Source organism: Canis lupus, chromosome 25 (assembly GCF_011100685.1).
Source record: "Canis lupus familiaris isolate Mischka breed German Shepherd chromosome 25, alternate assembly UU_Cfam_GSD_1.0, whole genome shotgun sequence".
Lineage (NCBI taxonomy): Eukaryota > Metazoa > Chordata > Mammalia > Carnivora > Canidae > Canis > Canis lupus.
The window spans coordinates 44,597,816-44,625,267 of record NC_049246.1 but is presented as its reverse complement, the minus strand read 5'-3'; the positions used below and the strand labels follow the sequence as shown (position 1 = coordinate 44,625,267).

Here is a 27,452-nt window from a genome sequence, read left to right as displayed (position 1 = left end):
GTCATATTTAAGTTTTTCTAGCTAGTCAGAAAACCCAGTATCATTAGAGGGAAAAAAAATGTATTTTGTATTCTAAAAATCAACTTTATAAGGAGGATATCTGCATAAAGCCATAATTCTGAAAAACTCATTTATTTTTATTTATGAGCTACTTCTTCAAGAGCTACAACAAAATATTTAAGGTAAATGAACATTCGTGTTCCCTAATCTTAATGTTATTCCTATTATAGGCTAAAGAGTTTAATAATGAGCATCCATTTCAGATACACAGCAATTCTGACAATAATTATGATCTTTACTAACCTCACCCATAACGCACACCAGCCATTCTGGAAGAGTGTTTGACTAGACCGCTTTTACTTCTAAAATTTACCTCCTCTCGAAGCTGCCGTTCTCGTTCCTCTTCTAGTTTTTGGATTTCAGCCAATGACAGCGTTGCCTGGGACTGACATGCTGTTGTATTGGACTGCTGGCCCCATGTGGAAGAAGAGGGAAGCTAACAAAAAAGGAAGGCAAAAGAGTTGGTGAGGAAATGTACACAGGAAACAAAAACAAAGAGGCAATACTGCACATTTATATACAAGAATACATTCATGTTTTCCTTCAGCTCCATTTATAACATTCAATTCAAATTTCCCCCTGTGATTCTTTTGCATATTAGAATTCTTTTAGTTTGCTTTAAAAAAATTTTTTTGGTCTTTTTTGTCAATAGAGACGCCTTTGTGGCTCAGTTGGTTGGAGTGTCAGCCTTCAGTTCAGGTCAGGATTCCAGGTTCCTGGGATTGAGACCTGCACAGCAGGGAGCCTGATTCTCCCTCTCCCTCTGCCCCTTCCACCCGCTCGTGCTCTCTACTATTCATATAAATAAAATCTTTCCTAAAAAAATAAAATTATTGTCACTATTCCACACCTAAGATTATTTTAGAGAGCTTAAAATATACACAATATACTTATTTGACCTACCTTTTGGGATTACAAATTTGTTATATCCAGCATTGACATATACAGCAATATATAAAGAGAAAGGAGTAGACAGAAGAATCATTAAATTTTTAATCCAAGGAGAAAATAAAGCACATAATATGCTACTTTCTAGTGAATGTTTAAGGACAAGATTTCTGAAGGGAAAGCTGAGGTGGTGAACATCTTAATCAGTTCTCTCATGAAATCAGTTCTTAATCAGTCTTTTACAAGAAAAAGTCAGTTGGCCAGACTGTAGCTTCCAGTCATAATCACCAAGCTGTTTTTAATCAATAATTCTATTTTTCGTACCTTTAAAATCACTGGCTAAAATAGAGTATAAATTTTCAAGTTCTGAATATTTTAATGTTCTCAAACACCTGATATTCTAAGGGAATCTCCTGATCTTCCAAGCCAGAAAAAGCTACACTAAAATTTTGAGACATCTTGTGGCTCTTAACAAAGTAACAAAACACAAATCTAAGGAGACTTGAAGTATGTTTAATAAAAAGAATACATGAACACGGATCCAATAAAATGCCCAAGAAACCCAAAGGAGAATGGCTCTACAGTAGAAATCTCTAAACCTAGAGCTGTTTGGATAAGGGTACAATTTAAACTGTTATTGACATTACCAAATGAGTACTAATATTACCTTCAGTGCTACAGAACATCATCAATCCTTTACATCTGGGGGCCAATGCAATAGGTAATAGGTACCTTTCTCTCAAAATGCACCCCTGCTGTAATGGGGGAGAGGGAAGGAGGGAAGTTAAGAGAGAAAGACTTGGAGGGTAGGTAGGCAAAGTCGAGCATAAGTGAATTCATATTATCCACAGGAAATGACACAGTGGAAGGCACAATCAAGATCAAATACTGCAACAGATCTCAAACCTGGCAGCAACATCTAGGAGGACCTGTAAAAATGCAGATGCGTTGGCCCCACACTCAGTGAATCAGAAGATCCAAAGGTGAAGCCAAAGAATTTGTGTATTTTCTAACTCTGATGCAGATATTTGGCCAGTAACTTCCAACGTTGCCTGTAAGTCCAGTGGATGTGTCACCCTAGCATACCCCCGGGAAACATTCCCCAGTCCTCTTCAGAACCTCAGCCAGCAATTAATCAATCAATCAATCAATAAATAAATAATAAAATAGAATAAAATAGAATTAAATTAAATTAAATTAAATTAAATTAATTAAAAAAAAAAAGAACCTCAGCCAGCAGCAGAAGAGATGTACCCCCTTGCCAAATGGCCTCCTCCCCTTTCAGGCACCTCTGAGATCTTCCCACTTGCTGTGCCAAAATATACTTCACTGTACTCGACACTCATGACTCACAGGTCTGCCCTTTGGAATAATGCAGAACAAATCTGTCTTCTTTACATGGCAGACAAATGTCTACACATAGTTATTATTTTCCTTAAATCTTATTTGTCCATAGGAAATAATAGCCCATCACTCCATCAATGCCTCAGGACATTTTCCAATTCAACCAGCATCCTGTCTGCCCACTCAAGAGAACTGCAGTTTATCAATCATACAAATAGAGAGGTTGGTACATTCTGTGTCCCCTGAATGCCTAAAATCCTTCAGTGATTTAAGAAAATTTACTGTTTCTTCTGCTGATATTGTTACCTTACTTTTTAGCACTATTTTTTTTATTTTTAAAAACAACTGTTCAAACTATTATACTTCTAGTATGAGAGTGCAAGGGTTCTGTAGGCCCCTCTCCCCAGCGAAACTGGTGAAAATTATTGACAGCCTCTGGAGGGACGCCTGGGTGGCTCAGCGGTTGAGCATCTGCCTTTGGCTCAGGTCATGATTCCAGGGTCCTGGGATCGAGTCCCACAACAGCGCCTCATAGGGAGCCTGCTTTTCCTTCTCTGTGTCTCTGCCTCTCTCTCTGTCTCTCTTGAATAAATAAAATCTTAAAAAAAAAAAAGTCACTTAAAAGAAAGCCTCTGGAAATGAACATAAGGGAATATAGCAAATGAAGAAACATTTATTCAAGAAAACCTGCCAAAATTCCATAAGAAGTGAGAGTCTGTGGTACTTGCACCAAGATCTACTCTCTCCCAACTCCCAGTTCAGCCAGACTGAAACTCCACTCCAGATGAGTGTCACTAAGAACATAGGCCTCCCTCTCCCCCATCAGCTACCAGTCAGTGGGCTGGCTTCCCGCAAAGAGCACAACACCAGCATTTCCCATCCTGCCTACAGCTATCTGCTGCAAAGGCTAAGTTACAGGCAAGTACAGCTGAGAGGTAAGGGCTCTCTTCTTATGCCTAGCCTGCAACTAGTAGGGTGGAAACAATCCTGAGCATAGTACTACTGGTACTACCAGGGCCCTGAGTGCCACTGCCCTAGCTCAAAAGGTCACCATGCCACTAGGAGAAGCAAGCCAAGAAAACCTGAGGCTCTTGCTCCTCCCCCAAGGACTCAATTCCTCAGCATGAGTGCCACTCAGTAGAGTACACCACTGTAGCCAGCGCCAGAGCTGGGACTCAGAGATTTTTGCCTTGGGGTGGAGATAAGGGGAAAAAGATCAGAATATGGTTCCTAAAGGAACTGACTTAATTTGTAACAGAGTGTGGAGAATGAGGAGTCCAAGCCAAAGGACACTTTTAAAAACAGTGGAGGCTGGGTGAAAGGCAATTAGGCAGAGACTGGTAGATTCACTGGAGATACAGATTAAACTGTGGGCCCCTGTTTGGTCTCAGAGAACCAAGGAAAGACCTAAAAGAAGTTGGGGCGGGAGGGGGGGGGGCGGTGTCAGAAACAATCGCAAAAACAGACCTCAGGAAGTCTCTCTTCAAAGAAGCCTGAATTTGACTGGGTCAGTCTATGAAGCAATCTATGCTCCAGGGCACTTCTGACAACAGTAGAGCAATTCAGGTAGCAATTAGTATAGGTCAGATGTAGAAAAAGATAATCAAAGACAGTCCTGCCAAAAACAGTGATCCAAGAGTGACTGTGGGCAAACCAAATGCTGCATCTCCTAGAAGAGCAGCAGCAGAGGCTTCACCCTATTAGAGAGGTAGAGAGAGACTAGGACTTCACTAAATTAATCCAATCAGTCACAAAACAAATAATGGTGGAGTGTGTGGGTAACCTGGGTGGCTCAGGGGTTTAGCATCACCTTCAGCCCAGGGCGCGATCCTGGAGATCCCGGATCAAGTCCCATGTCAGGTTCCCTGCATGGAGCCTGCTTTTCCCTCTGCCTGTGTCTCTGCCTCTATCTCTCTCTTTCTCTCTGTCTCTCATTAATAAATAAATAAAATCTTTAAAAAGAATTAAAAAATGATAGGGTGTGTAGGACCTTTAATGACAATGATATCAAAAAAGTCCAGTTTCCTTGGGGATCCCTGGAATGGCTCAACGGTTTAGTGTCTGCCTTCCGCCCAGGGCATGGTCCTAGGGACCTGGAGTTGAGTCCCACGTCGGGCTCCCTGCATGGAGCCTGCTTCTCCCTCTGCCTCTCTCTTTCTCTCTCTCATGAATAAATAAATAAAATCTTAAAAAAAAAAAAGTCCAGTTTCCAACAAAATATTATGAGACACGTAAAGTAACAAGAAAGAATGGCCTATACACCAGGAAAAAAGCCGACAATCACCTATGAGGGTGACCAGATGTCAGAATGAACAAAAACATCAAAGTCTTACAAATATATTCAGAGAATTAAATAAAACCATGATTAAAGTAGTAAAGGAAGGCATGATGACAATGTCACATCAAATAAAGAATATCGAGAGAGAGATAGATTGAGATTATTTTTACACCAGAAGGAAATTCTGAAGTTTGAAAGCCCACTAAGTAAAATGAAAAAAAAACAAAAAAACAAAAAAAAAAACTTGAGTTAAAAGTATACCTGAACTGGCCAAAGAAAGAAATTAGTAAAACTTGCAGATCAGTAGAGATTACACAATCCAAAAAACAGGGAGAAAGAATGAAGAGAAACAAAGAGAGCCTTAGAGAAATGTGACATACCACTGAGTACACCAATATGGGCCTAATGCAAGTACTAGGAGAGGAAAGGAAAAGAAAAAATGTTTGAAGCAATCATGGCTGAAATTTATTTAAAAACATCAATTTACACATTCAGGAAGCTTAACTATAACAAGATAAAGAAATCCACAAATAGACATTATCATGGTAAAAATACTGAAAGCCAAAGAGAAAAATCTTGAAAGCAGCAAGAAGAAAAACAAATTGCCATTTACAAGAGAAATCTCACAAAATTAATAGCTGACTTATTATCATCAGAAACAATGGAATCCAGAAAGCAGTGGGATAAGATATCCCAAGTCCTCAGAACAAAACGATCAACAAGGAATTCTACATCCACTAAAGGTCTTTCAAAAATAGAGGTGAAATAAAGACATTCCCAGTAAATTCAGAGGATTTCTTGCTAGCAGACGGAGGTAAGTGGGAAAGAAGTTGTATTGGGCTAAGTAAATCACTCCATATGGTAACTTGAATTCAGAGGTACAAATGAAGAAAACAAGAGATAAATAAAGTTATATAATAAACATACAGGGATTTAAATCATTAAAGAATTAAAATGCTGCAATGGGAAATATTAATGCAAAAAAAGCAGCAGTAAAGGAAGACGAGAGAAAAAAAGACATAAGAGACAAAAAGTAAAATGGCAGGCATAAATCCAATTAGATAAATAATATCACTAAATGTGAATGGATTAAAGAATCAAGTCAAAAGGCAGAGATTATCAGACTGGATACAAAAATAAGATACAACTATACTGTCTTGAAGAGATATTTTATATTCAAAGGTATATACAGGTTGAAAGTGAAAGCATAGATAAAGATGTATCAGGCAAACAGCAAACACAAGAAAGCTGGAGGTTCTATATCATTATCAGACAAAATATACTTTAAAACAACAACAAAAAAAATGAGATGCCTGGGTGGCTCAGTGGTTGAGCATCTGCCTTCAGTTCAGGGTGTGGGGTCCTGGGATCGATTCCCACATTGGGCTCCCCACATGGACCCTGCTTCTCCCCCTGCCTGTGAGTCTCTGCCTCTCAATCTATCTCTCATGAATAAATAAATAAAATATTTTAAAAAATAAAATTAAAATTAAACCAAAAAAATGGTGGGGCACCTATATGGCTCAGTTGTTAAGTGGCAGCTGACTTAATCTCAGCTCAGGTCTTGATTTCAGGGTTGTGAGTTCAAGTCTCATACTGGGCTACACAGTGAGCATGGAGCCTACTTTTTAAAAAAGTTATTAGAGATAGAGACATTTAATTATAATAAAGGACTGATCCAGCAGGAAGATAAAAAAATTACAAACACATATGGGCAATACAACAGAGCACCAAAACAAAAATAAACAAGAAATGGCAAAAATGAAATATAAACAATTCAGTAGCTTGACAATATTTAGACAATAATAAAGACTTCATTAATACTCCACTTTCAATAATAGACAAAGCAATTAGGTGGAGATCAACAAGGATCTAGGTGACTTGAACAACACTATAAACCAACTGGACCTAAAAGACATCTATATAAATATGCCAGCCAACAACAGAATATACATTCTTCTCAAAGAAACATGGAATATTCTCCAGGACCGACCTAAAGAAGGTAAAATTTGGGACATAAAAACTTCAATAATTCATTTAAAGGGAAAAATAGAAGCACCTAGCTGGTTCATTCGGTAGAGCATGTGACTCAAGCTCAAGCCCTACACTGGATGTGGAGCCTACTTAAAAAAAAAATAAAGGAAAAGAAAAAGAATATAAAGTATGTTCTGTGATCACAATGGAAAGAGAAGTAACAAAGAAATTTTGGAAAATCACAAATAAGTGGAAATTAAACAAAACACTTCTATATAACCAATGAATACAAGAACAAAGCAAAACGTATAGGTGGCAGCTAAAGCAATACTCAGAGGGAAATTTATAACTGCAAATCTCAATATTGAGAAAGAAGAAAGATCTCAAAAGATGAACCTTCTACCTTAAGATACTAGAAAAAGGGATGCCTGAGTGGCTTAGTGGTTGAGTGTCTGCCTTCAGCTCAGGGTGTGGTCCTGGAGTCCCAGGATCAAGTGCCCACATCCGGCTCCCCTTGAGGAGTCTGCTTCTCCCTCTGCCTATGCCTCTCTGTGTGTGTCTCATGAATAAAGAAACAAAATACTTATAAAAAAAAAGATATTAGAAAAAGAGAGCAAAGTAAACTTAAAGCAAGCAGGAGGAAATAATAAAATTAGAAGCAACTGATGAAACATAAAATAGAAAAAGATCAATAAAACCAAAAGCTTATTCTTTCAAAAGATCAACAAAATTGACTTAGCTTGACTGTCCAAGAAAAAGACAAGACTCAAATTACTACAATCAGGAGAGTAAGGGCAACATCACTATTGATCTTACAGAAAGGAATATAAAGGAATACCATGACCAACAGTCTGCTGATCAATTAGATAACCCAGATGAAGGAGACATATTCCTATGAAGAGACAAACTACCAAAAACTTACTCAAGAAGAAATAGACAAGCTAAATAGACCTGTAAGAAGACATTCAGACTTCTGTTCAAGAATGGCGTTTGGTCAATGGGAATCCACATAGCTTCAACATGTGTATTGAGAAGTGCTAGTTCTGTTGAGGACTCATTTACACCCAGCATGGCATGATGTCTGCAATGATTGCAAGGTATTCAGATTCTGTAAATTTAAGTGTCATAAAAACTTTAGAGAGAGGTGCAATCATCACAAGGTCAGGGGGACTAAAGCATTCCATAAAAGAGCTGGTAAAAAGCTTACAGTGGATAATTCAGCTGAATTTGAAAAATGCAGAAAGAACTGTCCAATATGAGAGCTATGGAATAAAACTACTGATGCAATAAAACTACTGATGGAGAGATGAAAAGATTAAACAAACAAAAAGCTAAATTTATAGTAAACAACAGATTAAAGAAAAATAATTACATAAAGTTCAGGACATCAAAGTCAAGCAAAACATCATCTTATTCAAACTCCTCTTGGAGGCAAAGGAAAACAGTTTTAAGAAAAAATGGTACAGACATTACAGCAGGATGTAGACATGGAAGATATTTCTTAAAAATCTCATTCACCATTTCTATTGAGTGCATTTGAAAATCTCCTTAGGAGACTAAGAACTTCCAAATTATTAATTTATATCTTAAATAAGATCACTCAAATGAAAGGTAATTAAAAATATATATCTCCTACATTGCTATCTGCAAAACATTAGATATTATGGATGTTAGATTGTATCTCCACTGTCAAGCCTTCACTGATAGTAACATTTTGTTTTGTTTTTAAGATTTTATTTATTTGAGAGAGTGAGAAAGTGCAAGTATACACATGGGTGGAGGAGGAGGGAAATAGACACCCTTTCAGCATAAAAATACTCAACAAAGAAGAAAAGGAAGGAAACTTCCTCAGCTTGATGAGGGGCATCTACAAAAAACCCATAGATAACATTAAATTTAATTTTGAGAGACTGGATGCTTCCTCCTCCAAGATCAGAAACAATACAAAGATATTTGATTTGCCATTTCTACATTATATTAGAGATTCTAGCCAGGACAACTAGGTAAGAAAATGAAATAAAAGACTGGAAAGGAAGAAGTGAAACCATCTCTATTCGCAGATGACAAAATTCTGTGTACAGAAATTCCTAATGAATCCATTACAAAACAATTAATAAAGCAGTTCAGCAAGATTGCAGGATACAAGCTCAATATACAAATATCAATTGCGTATCTATACACTTACAATGAACAATCTGAAAATGAAATTTTGAAAATTCCATTTACAAGAACAAAATAATAAGTTTAACAGAAGTACTACAAAAGTTATTCTAAAAACTATAAAAGACTGAAAGAAATTCAAAAAGATCTAAATAAAAATCACCCCACGTTTATGGTCAGAAGACAGTATTGTTAAGGTGGCAAAACTCCTCAAATTGATCTACAGAGTCAAGGCAATCTCTGTCAAAATCCCATCTGGATTCTTTGTGGAAACTGATAAGCTAATTCTATGATCCTTTTGGAACGAAATAGACTCAAAATAGCAAAACAATATGGAAAAAGAACAAAGTTGGAGGACTCACACTCCCTGATTTCAAAACTTAAAGCAATAAACTATCGAGATGGGTATGTTACTAGCATAATGACAGATGTATATATAGATCATCTGAACAGAATTCAAAATCCAGAAATGAAGTCACAGGTCTATGGTCAACTGATTTTCAACTCAAATGTCAAGGCCATTCAGTAAAGAATAGTCTTCAACAAATAGTGTAGAACAACTGGATAGTCAGTCACATGCAAAAGAATGGAAGTCAAACCCTTACCTCATACAATTAACAAAAATTAATTCAAAATGGATCACAGATCTTATTTTGGCAACTAAAATTACAAAAATATTTTAAGAAAACATAGGAATAAATTTACATGACCTCAGATTTGGCAGTATTTTCTTAGTTATGACACCAAAAGCACAAACAACAAAAGAAAAAAAATTGAACTTCATCAAAATGAAAAACTTTATGCATCAAAGGACACTATCAAGGAAGTACAAAGACAACTCAAGTAAGAGGAGAAAATATTTTTAAATCATGTATCTGACACAGGACTTTTATCTAGAATATATAAAAAACTCTTATAAACTCAGTAAGACAACCTAGATTAAAAGGCCAAGGATTTGAAGAGACATTTCTCCAAAACACATAAATGGTTAATGAACACATGAAAAGATACTTGACATCATTAGTCACCAGGGAAACACAAACCAAAACAACAAGATATCACTTCACACCTATGAGGATGGCTATAATCAAAAGATCAGATAATAAGGATTAATGAGGATGTGGAGAAATTTGAATCCTCATATATTGCTGGTGGTAATGTAAAATGGTGCAGCCATTTTGGAAAATAGTCTGGTAGTTTCACAAACCATTAAATACATAGTTCTCATATGACCCAGCAATTCCATTCCTAGGTTTATATTACACATCTACATAAAAGCGTATACATGAATATTTATCTATAGCAGCAATATTCATAACAGCCAAAAAATAGAAATAGTTCAAACGTCCATCAACTGATGGATAACAAAAGCTGGCATGTCCATCAGTAGAGTATTATTCAGCCACAAAAAGGAATGAAGTACTGATTCATATTACAGTATGAGTGGACTTTGAAACCATGATGCTAATTCAAAGAGGCCAGTCACAAAATGCGTACAATTCTTTTTTAACTGAAATGTCTAGAATAGACAAATCTATAAAGACAGAAAGTAGATTAAAGGGTTACTTTGGGCTCGGGAGAATAGGGCATAGGGTGTGATAGCCAGTGGGTTCGTCGGGGCGGGGGTCGGGGGCTGAGGGTGGTAATGAAAATGTTAAAATCCACTGTGGTGATAGTTGCACATACCTGTGACCATACTGAAATTACAGAATTGTATACTTTAACTGGTTCAATTGTATGGCATGAGTTGTATTATCTCAATAAAGCCATCTTTAAAGAACTTTTTTTTTTTGGTACCAATTTTAATGCCTTTTTTTTTCCCAAGAGAACCTTTAAGCAATTCCTCATAACCATCTCAAGTCCTTTATCTTCATTCAGAATGTTTAGTATTTATCGGAGGATAACAGGACAAAACCAGATACACACAAAAGACACAGCCAGAGAAGTTGAGAATCTGGAATTACCCGTGCCTTTGTCTTCCCCCTCATCCCATATTCTTATCAGTCACCACAGTCTATGATGTGGCCTCTTAAGAAAAGTCTTCTGACAGCCTTTTGAGGGCTCTGGAGCCATAGACACATAGGTTCTAATACACGGCTCTGTGCTCAACCCCCAGCTGGACCCACGACAAACAACTCAGCTCCTGAACAAAAAATGTTCTCTTTGGCAGAACATAGGTATCCACACCTAAGCTTTTAATGGTGGATATAAAGAAGAACCTATGTAACATATGGAAAGCTGTGGCCCAGTGCTTGACATAAAGCAAGCACTCAATAATGACAGTTATCTTCAACTCCACCTTTCCAATCCCATTATGGCCTTCCTCTTCTGTACCTGGACAACCCCACCAGCCCCTCACAGCCACTCTGCCAAACACCAGCTCTGTTCCTTCTAAATCCATCTTCCATTCAGTTCTCAAAATGACTAATATCTGCTCCTGCATATCTGACAGTGCAATTTCCTAGCTGAAAATACTTTAGTCCACTGTTTCACATATCTTTAAGTCTTAATTCTTTAATATACATGGACCCTAACCACATTTCTCTTGTACTGTACTCATAAGCAACAGTAACTCACTTTTTAAATTTCCCCCAAACATACCGCAGTATTATTGTATTTCATTCTTGTGCTCATACCATGTCTCCTCTCTCAAAAACCCCTTCCACTCTCCAAGTGGCCTGTGTGGCTTTTTTCTTGTTTTTAATTTTCCCTCCCTAATGACTCAACTTAAAAGTTATCTTTTTCCAGAAAGCCTTTCCAAGCTTCCCATGTAGATAGTGCTTCTCACATTTTAGCAAGCATAAGAATCCCCTGGAGGCTTTTCCAAATAGATTACTGAGCCTCACCCCTCAAAAGTTCAGATTTAGGAAGTCTGGGGTGGGACCAGAGAATCTGCATTCTTAACAAATTCCCATGTGCTTATACACTACTGCTTGATACCACCTCTTCTGCTACACTCAACACTCTATTCACATTTCCTATTTATATGTCTTTCTCTATGAGCTCGGTGAAGATAGGGGACACTAACCAGCAGTTAGGATACTGCTAACCACAGATCACATGTAAAGTTATCTGGACCCTGCCATACAGCTGCTCACTTCCCAATTACTCACATTCCATCATTAATGTCAAGACTTTAGGGTTACTGAAGGCTTACTATCTAGGAGCCACCCCAGCTCTGCCTTTGTCCCTCAGATCCAGACAATCACTAAGTCTTGCTGGATGCGTGTCTTGCTTAGTCAGTAGAGCATGTGACTCTTGATCTCTGGGTCATGAGTTCAAGCCCCACATTGGGGGGAAAAATAGTAGTAACATTCAATACTAAAGAAAGCACACTCCTGCTACTGATATGCCAGTATCTTAAAAATATCAGCAAGTAGCACCTATGATTGGTGTCAAGGCTTTACCTTCATCTGAGCCAGCTGCTGCTGCTGCTGTTGCTGCTGCAACCTCCGGAGAGCCTCTTGTTGCTGCTGCCTCTGGCGCATTAACTCCTTCTGCCGCTGGAGCTCTAACTCTTTCCTCTTCCGCTCCTCTTCTTCATGCCGGAGTCGGGCTGCCTCCTCTTCCATTCGCAGCCGGTTCTCCTCTAATCGACGCTGGGCTTCTTCTTCTTCCCTGGCCCATTTTGCAGCTTCCTCTTCCTTCCAAGAAGGAAAAATAAAAGAGAATAAAATTTAATTGTGTTTTAAAAAATCTGAATCATTTTTGAAGGTTTCTGTTAAAAAGCTATAGAAGTAACAGAGAAAGCAGAAACTTTATGATGACAAAAAGCAGTTTTCTTTTAAAATACATTTACAGTAGCTACAAAGGCTCAGCGTGTTTACAGGATAAATTTTTAATTTATTTGCTAATTTCTTCATAAAAGGAATGTCACTTCAAACATTTGTGATAAAGACCGACCTAAGAGGGATGCCTGGGTGGCTCAGCAGTTGACTGTCTGCCTTCGGCTCAGGGCATGATCCCGGAGTTCCAGGATCGAGAGCCACATCAGCTCCCTGCAAGAAGCCTGCTTCTCCCTCTGCCTATGTCTCTGCCTTCTCTGTGTCTCTCGTGAATAAATAAAATCTTTAAGAAAAAAAAAAAAAAAAAGGCTGACCTAAGAGATCACCACCAACTGCAGTAAAGGCTTCTGAAAACTGTTCCTATGTGGAGGCAGAGCTAGCTTTTCAGGGTGGTGGGCTTGAAGAGGCACCAGGACTTTGCAAAGCCAGATTACCAAGAAAGCCTCAAGCAGCTCTGGAACCAGAGCAACCTTATAAGACCATTTAAATTTCACCACTGATTCACACCCCCTGTAGCCCACAGGTCCTTGGGCACATCTCTCCTTGACCTATTGTCTATCCCTCTACTATCTGTCCTGTACCTCGGCTCATTTTCCTTCTGCTTTCCTTCTTCAAAAACCATTGCAATGTGCCCTCTGGAACGCTCCTTGTCCTCCCCTTCACAGAATCTGCTTACTATACCTACAATGATGTGTTTTATCCAGATAGTACATTTCTCTTTATTCTCCAGAACTCCGGGCAGATATTGACCACTCTATGAGGACTTCCCTAGCCTTGCTTTTAGGAGGTAGACTTCCCCTCTGCCATTTCATTATATCCATTTATACCTTGCCCTTTTCTGTTTGCTCCTAGCCCACCCATGGCAACAACTATTTCCTATCCAAAAACGATTCCTTTCAGGCTTCTTCCTTGCAGACAGAAGATCAGTCACCTCAGACATCTAAAATGCCAGATTTCACTTTTTAAGCTTCCACTGTAACTAGGGCCACCCATGTGATATGATTTAGGCTAAAGGGATGTCTGCTGGAAGGCTTCTAGAAAAGGTATTCTTCTTCTTCCTCGACCCTGCCACCATCCCCAAGAAGGTATTCTTTTGAAACAAAAGAAGCATTAGAGAGGGACCATTTGCTTGCAGACTGTACAAGGGTATGGTATCCAAAACTCTTAATCATGAGGTGAAAAATCTAGTCAAAAGTCAAGCCACCAAGAAACACTAGAGTACAAGTTTGCAAAAGACCTGGATCCTTAATGATAACACTGAGTTACTGAAGTCGTGTATAACTACCTTATCCATTGACAGGCAATCTGTTGTTTAAACTATTTTTAGGTGAATATTTTGGTTTTGCAGCTGAAAGTATCCTAACTGTGGCATTTATTTCCTGTATAATCATCACCAACATAACCTATGAGCTTAAGGACAGAAACAATTTCTTTAAAACTTTCATACCTCACTGGGAAACAAGCACAGTAACTGGCATGGACTACTTTAACTAAAAATGTTAACTGTCACATGAATAAGCCAAATGATGAATCGATTGACATACAATCTATCCTTGAAGCTATCTACCTCTAATAGAATTTAGGTTGCTCAAAGAGCTTCAGTTAAGGACTTAGGCAAAAGCAGGTAACATCCAGCTTGTGTCGACCTACATGTGTATGTGTGGACTGTCCATAGTGATTTCCTTCCAAAGAGCACAGTGCATGGGGAGAAGAGTGATGTTTATAGTACAGAAACCTATCAGGCACTGCTGCAGGCAGGTCACTAAAGTCTACCCCAGCAGTAATTAGTCACATTGATAATATGTACCCTTGATAGAGTGTGATAAAAATGGCGCTTTGCCTCTGTGTGATCTACTTTCTAAGCACCCCTAAATCCAACTGAATTGGGAGAAAAACATCAGATGAATTCCTTAGAACTGCCAAAGACCTCAAAAACAAGGAAAGCCTGAGAAGCGGTCAAGTGAAGAAGCAGCTGAGGAGACAACTAAATGTAGTACTTTGGATTTGGGATATGGGAAAAGAAAAAGGACATGAGGAAAAAACTGAAGAAATGTGAAAAAAAAAAAAAAAAACTCCTCCTCCATTCTCCTCCTCATTAACTATGGACTTAGTTAATAACAACACAACACAACACAACACAACAATAATGGTTTAATGTGACAAATGTACCATACTAATGTAAGATAAAAAATAATAGAGGACACTATATTATCATTCAGATTTTTCTGAAAATCTAATACTGTTCTAATATAATAGAGTCTACTAATAAAAAAAAAATCTAAGTTCTTAAACATTAAAAAGAAATGCTTTAGTGGTTCTGGCTGCCCGTAGTGGCAGAATGGCCTGGCTGGACTAGAACTGGAATAGTGCCTACTGTTGCACAGTCTGTGAAAATATGCAGCAGCACTTAATAGAGCACTTTAGAAAAAACAAAGAGTACCCTGAGGCAAAAGTGGGTAAAGTGCAGATCTCTCATTTGGTTTTTTTAAAGGGTAGGGACTTCTTTAGATTTCTCTCTGGTATGGGGGTGGGGGTGGGCTGGTTCTATGATATTTTATCCAGCTTTCATAATTACCTGTGGGACAGTCATTACAAAAGTAGTTGAGGGTCAGTTAGGTCTCTTATAATAACTCTTAGTAAAATAGACTATCCTCTTCTTCAAACATTTTCTAATCACAAATGCCTAGCTTCAAAAAAGCAATGAGAAGAGCAAGCCATCTGTCACCTGCTTGCGTAACAACTCCTCCTGCTTCCGCCTTTCTTCCTCTTCTCTCCTCCTCTCCTCCAGTCTCCTAAGAGCTTCTTCTTGCTGTTGTCTTTCTTCCTCTTCTCGCTGTCGCCTTAATGCAATTTCTTGCTCCCTTTGGCGTCGCAGAGCTTCTTCCTAAATTTAAAAAGAAAAATGGCAGGTGGATGTGTGTGTGTGTGTGTGTGTATGAGAGAGAGAAACAAACTCTGGATCTTGATTAATATATTCCATTATAATTTGAAAAGAGACTATGTGTTGCTAAGGCTCTGTTAACAGTAAATATAAAAAGAATACAACCAGGATCTAGAGTAAAAAGTAAATATGTGAGTTGGGAAGTACACATATCAACAATTAAAATAGTTTGTATTTAAAGCATTAGTAGTGAGGCACCTGGCTCAGTCCATTAGGCATCCAACCCTTGATTTCAGCTCAGGTCATAATCTTAGGGTTGTGGGATCAAGCCCCATGTCAGGCTCTGCACTTTGCAGGGAGTTTACTTGAGACTCTCTCTCCCTCTACTACTACTGCCCCTCCCCACCTCCTCATAAATAAATAAATAAATGTATGTATGTATGTATGTAGGTCTCCCTCTTCCCCTCCACCCACCATCCCTATATTAGTGCACACACAGGGTCTTCTACCTAAAAAATAAATGAACAAGGGCACCTGGGTGGCTCAGTGGTTGAACACAATCAGGTTGTGATCCCGGTGTCCTGGGATTGAGTCCTGCATCAGGCTCCTTGCAGGGAGCCTGCTTCTCCCTCTGCCTGTGTCTCTACCTCTCTGCCTCGTCCCCTCTGTCTCTCATGAATAAATAAATAAAATCTTAAAATAATAATAATAATAATAAATAAATAAGAAAAACTAGTAGTAGTTAAATAGCACTGCACTAAGAGTCAGTCCTAGTTTCTCCATTAGCTACTGAATAAAGCTGTGTAGTTTAGAATGTGTTCTGAAGAACAAAGTCCCCCATACAAGTACAAAGAAAAGGGTCTCACCATCAAAATAATTTACGAAATACTGAGCAACACAGAATTAAACTGAATTCTTTACTGTAATACTTCTTAGAGCCCTTACATGCTAGTGTAGAGTGTAACTCTTAAGAAATATTAGTTCAAATCTAACTCAGCATGGACCCTTCTGTTCTTCACAGAGTACCTCTTGGTGCCGATAATGGGTATGAAATGTGAGAGAAAGCTGGACTTTGGGGCTATTACAGAGCAGACTATTTCAACTGGGATCTGTAAAAATCCCAACAGAAAAAGGGATCCAGCACAGGAACAGAGAATCCCCAAAAAAGAAATACAAACAGCCAAAATGCATGAAAACTGTTCATCACTGGTTATAAATACTTAAACAAAGACTTAGTTACAATCTAACTAAAAATATTCAAAAGAAATCAACTTCAGTGATGTACCAGGACTGAAGCTACCCCCCCAGGGGCTACAAGTGGGTCACAGACATTTCTTCTAAAGGAAGTGAATCTCCTAAGGTTTTAATCCCAATCCTGCCATTAACTCCCTCTGAGAGACCAGCTCCCGAGAACTGAGAATGTGGTTCAGGGCTAATTCTGGGGCAGTATTCTCCAAGGTATACCTGTTTCCTTCGGGCGAGCTCTTCTTCCTCCCGCCTCTTCCTTTCCTCCTCCTGCTGTCTCCGAAGAATTTCCTCCTGTTGTCTCCGGAGTTCTTCTTGCCTCTTTCGTTCCTCCTCTTCCCGTTTTGCCCTCATTTCTGCCTCTCTTCTCTCCTGTTCTAGCTGTGATTACAAGAAAACACTCTAAGAAACCTGAAGCCAAGCACAGAAACACTCCAACATCACTGACCAGCACCATTAGGAGAAGCCAGAAGATGCAGACACTACACCATTCACTGTTGCTTGTACTGCAACTGAGTGATGAAGCTAGCTCTGTGAGAACTCAGCTCTGTTGTGTCGCAGTAAGTACAACAGTGTCATGCTCTTCTAAACTGAATGGATTCTCCTCCTCACTCCACACTACCACATGTCATCGCCTAGACATAGGAGAAAGTGGCCAACAGGAGAGTAATGTCAGAACTCTCTTGGGGTGGCACTTCTGTGCTCATCCCTACAAAGAATTTTCTGATTCAAGATCTAATAGTGTGTCTACAAGGTTTCATTAGCAACACTGTAAAGCTGCTAATGTGAAAAAAACACAGCTCTTTAAAATTTGAAGATCAATCTCCTAACTAGTTCTATAATTTATAGTTCTTAGTTACTAGTCCAATCCAGCACCCAGTTTCCAATCTCACTGCCACATGCCAGTTCAAGCTTTCACTTTCTCATCCACATTTCTAAGAGTCCCTTATTTGGGTTTCCCAGCATCCATTTTGCCCACATTCCCCAGCACATCTTAAGTTCCATCAAAATAAATCACTCCAGGGCTTACATTTAACACCATCCTTCACCCTGAAAATAAACCTTAACCCTCTAACAGGACATGTATAAGGACTCTCATGACTGGCTTGTCTTATCTAAGCCTCCTTGTTCTCCACTAATCAATCCCTCAGACACACAATGTCCCCAGCAGGCCAGACCAAATTATTTAGCTGCTTCTTGAGCCAGTATGTTCTCATGCATTTCTGAGCCTTTACAGGAACTGGCTCCTTTAACTGGATTAAATCCTACTGTTCTTCAAGTGAAAGTCAGTGCAGGTAACACTGTCCATCAACGTCACACAATTCCTGATGCCCACCTCTCCAACAAGGTGAGAATAGCTAGCCCATATGCTTTCCTGACCACCCTTGTAACTGTGTTACTTACCTGTGTGTCATTGCCTTCTACCCACTTCAAAACACACACACACACACACCCCAGACACAAAAGACTGCAGGCTCCTATCCCTCATCATCTACATGTTCCCAGCACAAAGCACTACAGTACTAGAACACTCTCCAGAATTAGCTGAATTATGGTCTCTTACTCATTTATGGAGACAGACCCTGACCATGAACCCCTTCTACGTTCTGGACCCTCTAAGGAGACTGCCAGTACCTCAGAGGATAAGAACACATTAAGTACAAAATAGGAACAAGATTCTCCCAGAGGCATGAGGACCGAGAATCATTATAACAGCAATAAGTGTTGGTAAGACATCCTTAGCTGACAAGTAATAACCAGAATTCAAGACTTCCTGCTACTCCAGAAGACGTGAATGGAACACAGGATTTAATGTTGAGCTTTTCAACCACATTTCTGGGTACAGTAAGAAATGTAAACTAACACCACTATAAAGATTCAATGTGAAAACTCAAGCCACAGATCAATGGTCTGATAAGCAATGCAGTGCATATTTTCCTAGGTCTTAGGAAAGTGTTTATACTATAAATAATGTAATTAAAGTATACATATGATCATAATCATTAATGTGTCAACCAACAACCAATTAATTTAGTTTGCTAATTTTCATTGTTTGAGGTCTTTTTTGGGAGAAGAGGGAATGGTAAAGATAGAATATGAATGTGCTTATTCCACTAAGTAACAGTAAACTAACAGGAAAAAGTAGAGCTAGCAAGAGAGACATCAGTAAACAAATGCTGTCCTACAGCTGGAAAGCAAGCACTGCTATGGGAGAATGAGTTTCAGACCTTTGCAGCTTTGGCCTTCTCCATCTGCTGAAGCTGTTCAAGGGCTGGTCCTGGAGTTGTGGTGTCAAGGGGAAGATCCCATACACTACCACCTTCCCAAACTGTGAAACAATAAAGAAAAAAGTGAGGGATATCAGAGCTTTTATATATATATACACACACACACACACACACACACACACACACACATATATATATATATCTCCCCACATATCCACATAAGCTGTTTCCCTGTCCCTGAATGAGCTCCATCATAGTGCTTTTAGGCAGACTAAACTGCCACTGAACTCTGGTTTAAATCAATATCCTTCACCCATCTAGAAGGAAATAAATTACCAGGCATTTGCTAGGAAACTAATTTCATCTTCAAAAACCCTGTAAGAGGGGCAGCACCTGAGTGGCTCACTTGGTTGGCATCTGATTCTTGATTTTGGTTCAGGTCATGATCTCAGGGTCATGAGATCGAGCCCGGTATTGGGCTCCACACTGGGCGTGGAGTCTGCTTAGGATTCCTTCCCTTCCTCTCCCCCGCACCCCGGCCCTCTCCCTTTCCTGGTGCCCCTCTCCCACTCCCTCCCCTCCCTCTCTCTTGAAACAAACCAACTCTGTATCTGTTCATATCCCTCATCTTTACAGATGAATAAGCTAAGGATCAGGAGTAGTTCCATAACATTCCCAAGGACACACACCAAGCATGTGGCCATGCCAGGATTTAAATCCCAGTGTGTTAGATGATCCAAAGCCCACAGCATTCCCAGCAGCCGTACAAACTCTTATTGCACACTCAGTAGAGTGAGTGGGGTCAAGAGAGGTATATAACTGTGAAACTAGAGAGCGAGCATTAAGTAGTTGCACGATGTTATGAATGTATTAAATGCCACTGAATTGCTCATCTAAAAATGGTTAATGTTCTGCTAAGTGAAATTTCACTTCAAAGAGAGAGAAAGAGGTATAGCTGGAGCTAGGGAAGCCTCTGGAAAGGCTGGGAAGATCTCACAAATGACAATGGGTCCTGCTGACAGCACAAGGTCAGATGAAGTAGTAAACAGATAAAGATTTCTGAGTCTATTTTCCTATTGCCAGCAAAAGGTTTGCTGACATCACTTTCCAGCATTCTCTATTCCCTATATCCCTACTTCTGTAGGGATAAATTATTGGTTGTAGAAAACCAACGGACCATTTGTAAAAGGCCTTGATCATTCCACACCCAAAGAAAGAAACTGCTTAATAAGGTATTTACAAACAGTTCCCCCAAAACTGGAGAATATTTTAGCATCATAACTATAAATGGCTACCAAGAAAAAAATAAGGTACACAGAGTAGGGAAAGTTGATGAAGGACGATAATCAGTCCTTCTCCTGCTATAATCCCCAGGACCGGTATTAGCAAGAGAACTACAGCCTGAAAAGCTCAAGGGCTTTAAGAAAAATCCATCAATGGGGCAGCCCTGGTGGCTCAGAGGTTTAGCGTCACCTTTGGCCCAGGGTGTGTTCTTGGAGTCCCGGGATCGAGTCCCAACATCAGGCTCCCTGCATGGGGCCTGCTTCTCCCTCTGCCTGTGTCTCTGCCTCTCTCTCTCTCTCTCTCTGTCTCTCATGAATAAATAAATAAAATCTTAAAAAAAAAAAAAAAAGAAAAAAAAGAAAAATCCATCAATGCCTATGGTTCCTGAGAATTGTCAACACCAACTATAACCTCTTGTAAGGACTGTCCATGGTTCAAACTACCTACATCTGCAGTTATCAAATCTTAAAAACCATTAAGTGTTCCACCAATATCAAGACTTAAAAAAAAAATTCCAGCCCCAAAATTTCTAATTTGATGCAAAAAGATCAGAGAATAAGGTAGGGTGCTCACTTTAAAGCAGCCTTTTCTCATCTCAAAACTTCTGGGTGCCTGCAGTGTTAAGCTATATATATTAATCCTTCACTCAAAAGAAAAAATGTTTTTACTTAAGCTTTTTTTTTTTCCCCCACTCTGGCAAAAGAAATAAAAAGAACATTTCAAAAGACTTTTCTTCTTTTTAAAGATTTTATTTATTCATGAGAGACACACACACAGAGAAAGGCAGAGACACAGGCAGAGGGATCCCTTAAAAGACTTTTCCACACTGGTAGAGCAACATAAAGAGAGAGGCTGATTCAAATTCATGAAATTTATCTACTAAACACTTCTGGCAAATCCTTAACAGTGAATTTTCAATAATATTTTTCAATCCTTTGCTGGCGTCTATTAAAAAATGAGACTTTTTGTTAATATTCAATATAAAATTGTTCAAAAGTGACATATTTTTTAAAAGTTGAATTATAAAATAAAAGTCTAAATCCTTGGAGCTACCTTAAAGGCCAATCTAAATTTTTACCTGTAGGCTGTGAGGCTGTTGGTTGAAGCTCCCAGATAGAACCAGTATCTGGCACCGACACAGACCTAGTTACTGAAGGAATGATGTTCTGATCAGATATTCTGCAAAAGGGAAATAAAAAAATTAACTTGTTCTTGTCATTTGCAAAAATAAAGAGGAATTTCTACATTATTGGCAGGTTTTTCCAGCTATTTAGCCAGAAAACTCCTTCATTGTTTTAACTAAAATGTAACACCTAAAATGTAACACCACCAAAGTGTTTAGGAGAGGAACAAAGATAGAGGCCCAGTTATCACCCTCTGGAATCAAGGTATTAACAAATGTTGATTTCTAAAGGAATATACCTATATTCTTAAAAAAAAAAAAAAAAAAAACAGAATATGTCAGTAAGAATAACAGAGCCAGCTTGTTATAATGAAAAATCCATAGACCATAAGTCAAAAGGTCTTCGTTTTATTCCTTTGAAGTCTTCTGTGTAGTATGTCAACGGAGTCCTTTCATCTCTCGGTGTATCAGTTATCCATCCGTAAACTGGCACCTTACTGCTTAACCTGCCTACCTCACTAGATGGGTTAGGACTCAAGAGAGAAATGTAGAAGGTTTTGGTAAAATTGGACAGTAAGATTTTTAAGAAGGTCATCGATACCTCTGAAGGAATACAAGTATTGCCCTGAATGATAATCTGAAACTACAGAAATTTAAGACTTCTAGCATAATTTCCTTTTCCTCAGACTTATCTGAATGGCTTTTGGGTTCTGGAAGAGTTTAAGTCTATATGGCAGTGTGAATATCTTTCTTGAGTTCTCATGGGTGAAAAGGAGATTAAACTTCTGGACTATAATTTTGTTGTTGGTTCTCTAAGAATATACTGCTTTTTCAATGTCCTCATTATTCTGTGATTCTTATTCCAAATTTATCCTCTATTAGTACAAAGACCAAAAATGCTTTATTGCCAGCTTAGTTATTATTTTTAAAAGCTATATTCTGTTTTTACACATAATACACACATGTGCCATGTGTGGGTATTTTGATACCAGAGTTCATACATTATACCAACATTTCCTTTCTTCTCTTTAATACACACACACACACACACACACACACACACACACACACACAATGTTAACACATCATGGAATGATGACCAACCTCATTTTCAGGGCCTGGAACTGTTGGAGAAGAAGTGCCAACTGCTGCTGCTGCTGTGAAGACAAAGCTGCTTTCTGTTGTTGAGCCAAAACCTGTGCATACTGCTGTCTTCAAAAAGTAAAATAAAGTGTAACCTGTCAATCCACATTTAGTGCACTTTACTGAGATACTGAAAAGCAAAGGTTGGTCTACCACCCCCCAAAAAACCACTAGAAATAGCTATCAAATAAATTTTAACAATTCTTCATGATAGTTATACAGAAAATTCTGTCATTCTGTCAAAAAACTGAACTTCTAGATAACATGATGAAAGAGGAGAGCAAGAAAAAAAAGAAAAAGAAAAAAGGAAAATTACAAAATGTCAAAAACTAGCAAACTCCCCAAAACTAATGTCAGAAAGCAAATGAAAAATAAAACAGATTCGAACTATTTCCACATGAAGCACCTTTTGCAAAAATAAAAATAACTTGTATAAAGATTCTTAAAATTTATGTTTCAGCTTAGAAAATTTTAGGTTAAGATTTTTTTCACTAGATCGGGGTAAACAATTTTTTTTCTGTAAAGAGCCAGACAGTAAATATTTTCAGCTTTGCAGGCCACATGCAACTATTTAATTCTGCCACTGCAGTGCAAAAGCAGCCATAGACAACACACCAACATATGTGTGTAGCTGTGTTCCAAATAAAACCCTACTTATGGGGCACCTGGGTGACTCAGTGGCTGAGCATCTGCCTTCAGCTCAGGGCGTGATCCGATCCCAGGGTTCTGGGATCGAGTCCCACATTAGGCTCCCCACAGGAGCCTGCTTCTCCCTCTGCCTATGTCTCTCATGAATTAAAAAAAATTAAAAAATAAAAAAACCTGCTCATGACAACAGGGACCAAGCTGGTTTGTCAATCTTTGCACCAGATGACAGTAAATCTTACTGCTTCTACCAAAAGGACACATAATTCAAGTGATTTTGCCATTATTCCACATCACTACTAACAGTATAAATTTTTACTTCTTCTCTGCCCTCTCAACTATGTTTTTTCTCTGGCATTCAAAGTTGAGCCATTTAATTCTTAAAATGCTTGTTGTTTCTTGCTTTAGGAGCTAACGAGCTTGCAAAATTATAGTTAATGTGTCATTTTCTGTAAATTTCTGGTACTTATAAAGGTAAGACCAAACTCCAAATATATAGTGGTAACATGGCACTAACTGGGTGACTGAAGTATCTTATAAACTTTTAGTTCTCTGCTATAAAAGGTAAAACATGGGAGATTATATCTAAAGGCACTTTGGGGCTCCTGGGAGGCTTAGCCAATAGAGTCAGACTCTTGGTTTCGGCTCAGGTCATGATATTGGGGTCCTGAAATGGAGCCCACATGGCACTCCGCATTTAGGGGGAAGTTTGTTTTTCCCTCTCCCTCTGCCCCTCCCCCCGACTCATGTGTACACACTCTCAAACAAATAAAATCTTCAAAAAAAATTTTTTTAAATAAAGGCACTTTGAATAATGCAGGGTACCCTACTGTATTATTGCTCTTACTGTATTAAGAACTGCTGGTACTGAAGGTGCTGCATTTGGTACAAGGCAGTGAGCTCCTGCTGCCTGGTCAGTCGTTCCTGGTCCAACTCTCCCTAGGAGTGAAGGGGTAGGGAAAGAAATACCACTGAACAAACTGCAAAGAGCCTAAAAGCCATTTACTACATACATCTGAAAGCAAAGTCAATCTCAGATCTTTACAAGCCACTCTCTCTTTATGCCCCAAATGCTTTTCTTACAAAGTTCTTTAAAGGCTAAACAATGCCATCTAGTGGAAGAAGGTGGTGTCTGCATTTTTAAGAGATTCCCTATGGTGGGAAAGGGGTCCTCATTTCAGCAGTTGTTCTCCCCTCCTACCCTTGAAGCTAAATATTATACTGTACTCCAGAGTCATTACTGTTAACTAAAAAATATATTATTTCCCAATGTTAAAAGTGATCTCTAAATTTGGAGATCACGCAGAATTAGAGAAATAGGACAAAACAGGAGTAAAATTACAGAAGTTAATGTGACAGTAGGAATTTTACAAGGGCCCCTAATGAATATAGAGAACAATGTAGATATATGTCTTGTCAAAGATGCTGAGCAGTTTTAAATTAACGGAATATGAAAGAGCTTTGAAAATTGTAACTGTCAACCCTAAAATTTGGTGTTTCTATTACTATTAATACATCATGAGTTGGAAAAGATACAGTTTTTTAGTTTGTATTTTCAAATAACATAGCTGGAATTTAAATTCTGAAAAGTTAAAATTGGGAGAAAGAATAAAATGTGAAGTATAAGATAACAAATAATGAAGACATAAGGGTGACACAGAACTAAGGCAAGTCATTAATGAACAGTTTATCTCTTTATTATACAGAAAGTAGGCTTTGAAATAAAATATTTGATACACAATTTGGGGGGGTGGAGATCATTTCAAATTCAGGAACATTTTTCTTTTCATTAAATATGGGAAGGTGGAAGCTACACTAGATTAATCTAAAATGTCTACATAAAAACCTACATTTCAAGGTATATTCATCATCAAAGTGAACTCTCTTACCAGTGCTATTCAGGGCAATGACAATAACAGCTGACAGAAACAGAGCTTGCCATGGTTCTGCCCCTTAAGTAAGTCTAATTGAGGCTCAGCCCCCTTACCTGGAAGTCAGGAAATGGGCTAGAGCAACCATGCCAAGCTCCAAGGGATGAATTTTCAGCACTGAAACATGCACAATAACTCATCCCAATTTCAGAAAAGGGAAATAAAGCTCAAACTTGGTATATAAGTTAAATGTTTATACAATAATTTTTCTTTTGATTTACAACAGAAATGTCAGAAATAATCTCCCTCACCTAGAACTTGTCACTGCTCTCCAAATTATAGGAGGTTTCGCCCATCAGTGGATTGCGACACTGATTACTAGGTCAAGATAAACATTCATATAGAAAGGAAGGAAGGGAGGGAGGGAGGGAAGAAAATATGTGCATGGCACAAAATGTTCTGTGAAATTTCTTTCACAAAAATATACATATGGTTATGAACGTAAAGAGTAGTAATGTAAAACTCACTTTTATTTTCCTACAGGCTGTGGCCAAACAAGTTTGATGGCCACTGTTCTTACCTATAAACCCCTTTGACCATAGAGTTTGAGGCCTATTTGCCCTCATCTCGAACCCACCACAAGGCCTAGCACAGGCCCTCACTATGTAGCTGATGAATAAATCAATGGTGACTGTTATTGCAGTGACCCAGTGTTCCCACTAAAGGTGTCTGACCATGGCCACTTCTGACTACTGCAGCCACCCAACACTCCAACCTGGAAAAGGAAACATAAAGCACAGATTCGAGGCCCTCCAAAAAGAATTCTACAGGGAGAAGGGAGAAGCAGCTGCAGAGAGGTACAATTTCCCCTTTCAAAGATATTCCAGTGCCAGTATATGAGGTATGTTACATTATGAATCAATTTTTAGTTACAATACCAGTAACTAATATTTAAAAAAAGAAAAAATCTTCAAAATATTCCAAAGCACTAAATTTTTTTTATTAGCAACATTTATTTGCTTTAAGATAAACCTAAAATTTAGGAATTTTATGAGTCAGCAACCAAGTGGCAAACAGAGGGGAGGGAAGAAGGGAAGGGAAAGAGGAGAATGCGCATTCTAACCAGATGCAAAAAGGAACTCTAAGAAGTCAACAGAACTGAAGCACAATACATAAAGTTAAAAGCTCTGAAGTGAGTTTAGAAAATTAGGAGCCAGAACACGTAGGACCTAGTAGGCAAGACAGAGTAAGATGTTCTTTATTCTACACCTGCTAGAAGAAAGCTACTGAAGGTTTTCCTTTAGAATTTAGGGATTGGAGGGTGAACACAGGTATTTGAGTTCTAAAAAGATCACTATAGCTAGGTATGCAGTCCCCAATTCAGACTGTCCATTGTCATCTCAATTACTCTCAAAAAATGCAGTTTCTTCCTTGTAAGATGCAACATCTGCATTGTGTTTACAAAGAGAAGCAAGTGTTTCTGCACCTCTTATGTGTTCTGAGAGAGCTGTAAGGTACTTACCATATGAGGAGGGGGAGCTGGGCCGGGAGAGAAGGGAACCCTTCCCCACATTTTCATGATATCACCAAGAGGTTGGAAGCTTTCATCACATGCTCTCTTCACCAATAAAGACATAGTAAAATAACCCGCCTGAAACCATTCCGCCATCTCCTGATTATTGAAGGGACCTATAATAGCACCAATTAAACAGAAGGGCAATAAAAATCCTTTCAGACTGAAGACGAAAAAAATATTTCCTGAGTCTGATCCTTAACCAAAGATACAACTTGTTTGAGGTCTATCAAATATTTTGTATGATATTTTAATTTAATCCATCCCCAGAGGCAGTTAAATAGGCTTCTAACTAATAAAATGCAACAGAAATGATTTTGAAATAAGACTCCTGTCTATACATCCCAAATTCTCTGTGGCACTTTAATTATTTTAAGAAGTGTAACTGTCTCCATTTCACTTGATCTCTACAATTCATTTGTCAGAATTCATAAAAATGAGTGTTTTTGTTAGATTTTGTATTACTTAGGCATAAATATAAACATGTAGTTAGGCTAAATATGCTTTTCTCTAATTTTCATTTTCTGCCAGATTATTAAAGGTTAAGCAAAGTATAAGCAACAATCTATTAAATTAAGATAAATTGCAGTTTATTTACCCAGGTATGACTAAATTTGGCCAGGGGCATGGGGGGTGGGGGGTGGTGTTAACATTCTCTAGATGTTTTATAATTAAAAATTAAATATTTTATAGAAAAAACAACAAATGCACTCTGATTCATATCCATTCATTCATTCATTCACTAAATATTTACTGAACACCAATTATATGGGTCTAGGCCATGGGAATACAATAGTAAATAAAACAAAGCCCTAGAACATCCATTTCTGGGAAGATAGAATAGATATACTTGTCCCTGCTCCTTCCGCTAAATTCAACAAAAAACCCTACACATTATATACAAAAGAAACAAAAGATGACCCCAAAGAGTAGAGAGAAAAAAAGCAGACTTGCTAGAGCCTTGGAGCCT

At 38.4% G+C, this 27,452-nt stretch overlaps 1 protein-coding gene and 1 pseudogene across 12 annotated transcripts in view; one reads left to right on the top strand and one right to left on the bottom strand.

Moving 5' to 3' along the window:
* The window catches only part of GIGYF2 (GRB10 interacting GYF protein 2), a 135,456-nt gene that overhangs the window by 11,647 nt on the left and 96,357 nt on the right, over window positions 1–27,452 (bottom strand). For all 12 annotated transcript variants that reach the window (XM_038574200.1, XM_038574202.1, XM_038574204.1 and 9 more), the window contains 9 exons: window positions 26,432–26,598; window positions 23,886–23,977; window positions 22,355–22,462; window positions 21,206–21,306; window positions 18,844–18,944; window positions 16,835–16,996; window positions 15,215–15,373; window positions 12,112–12,348; window positions 374–496 (listed from right to left, as the gene is read on the bottom strand). In XM_038574200.1, coding sequence (XP_038430128.1) covers window positions 374–496; window positions 12,112–12,348; window positions 15,215–15,373; window positions 16,835–16,996; window positions 18,844–18,944; window positions 21,206–21,306; window positions 22,355–22,462; window positions 23,886–23,977; window positions 26,432–26,598 — 1,250 coding nt within the window. The remainder of the gene's footprint in view (window positions 1–373; window positions 497–12,111; window positions 12,349–15,214; window positions 15,374–16,834; window positions 16,997–18,843; window positions 18,945–21,205; window positions 21,307–22,354; window positions 22,463–23,885; window positions 23,978–26,431; window positions 26,599–27,452) is intronic.
* On the top strand, window positions 7,565–8,049 carry LOC102156171 (annotated as a pseudogene).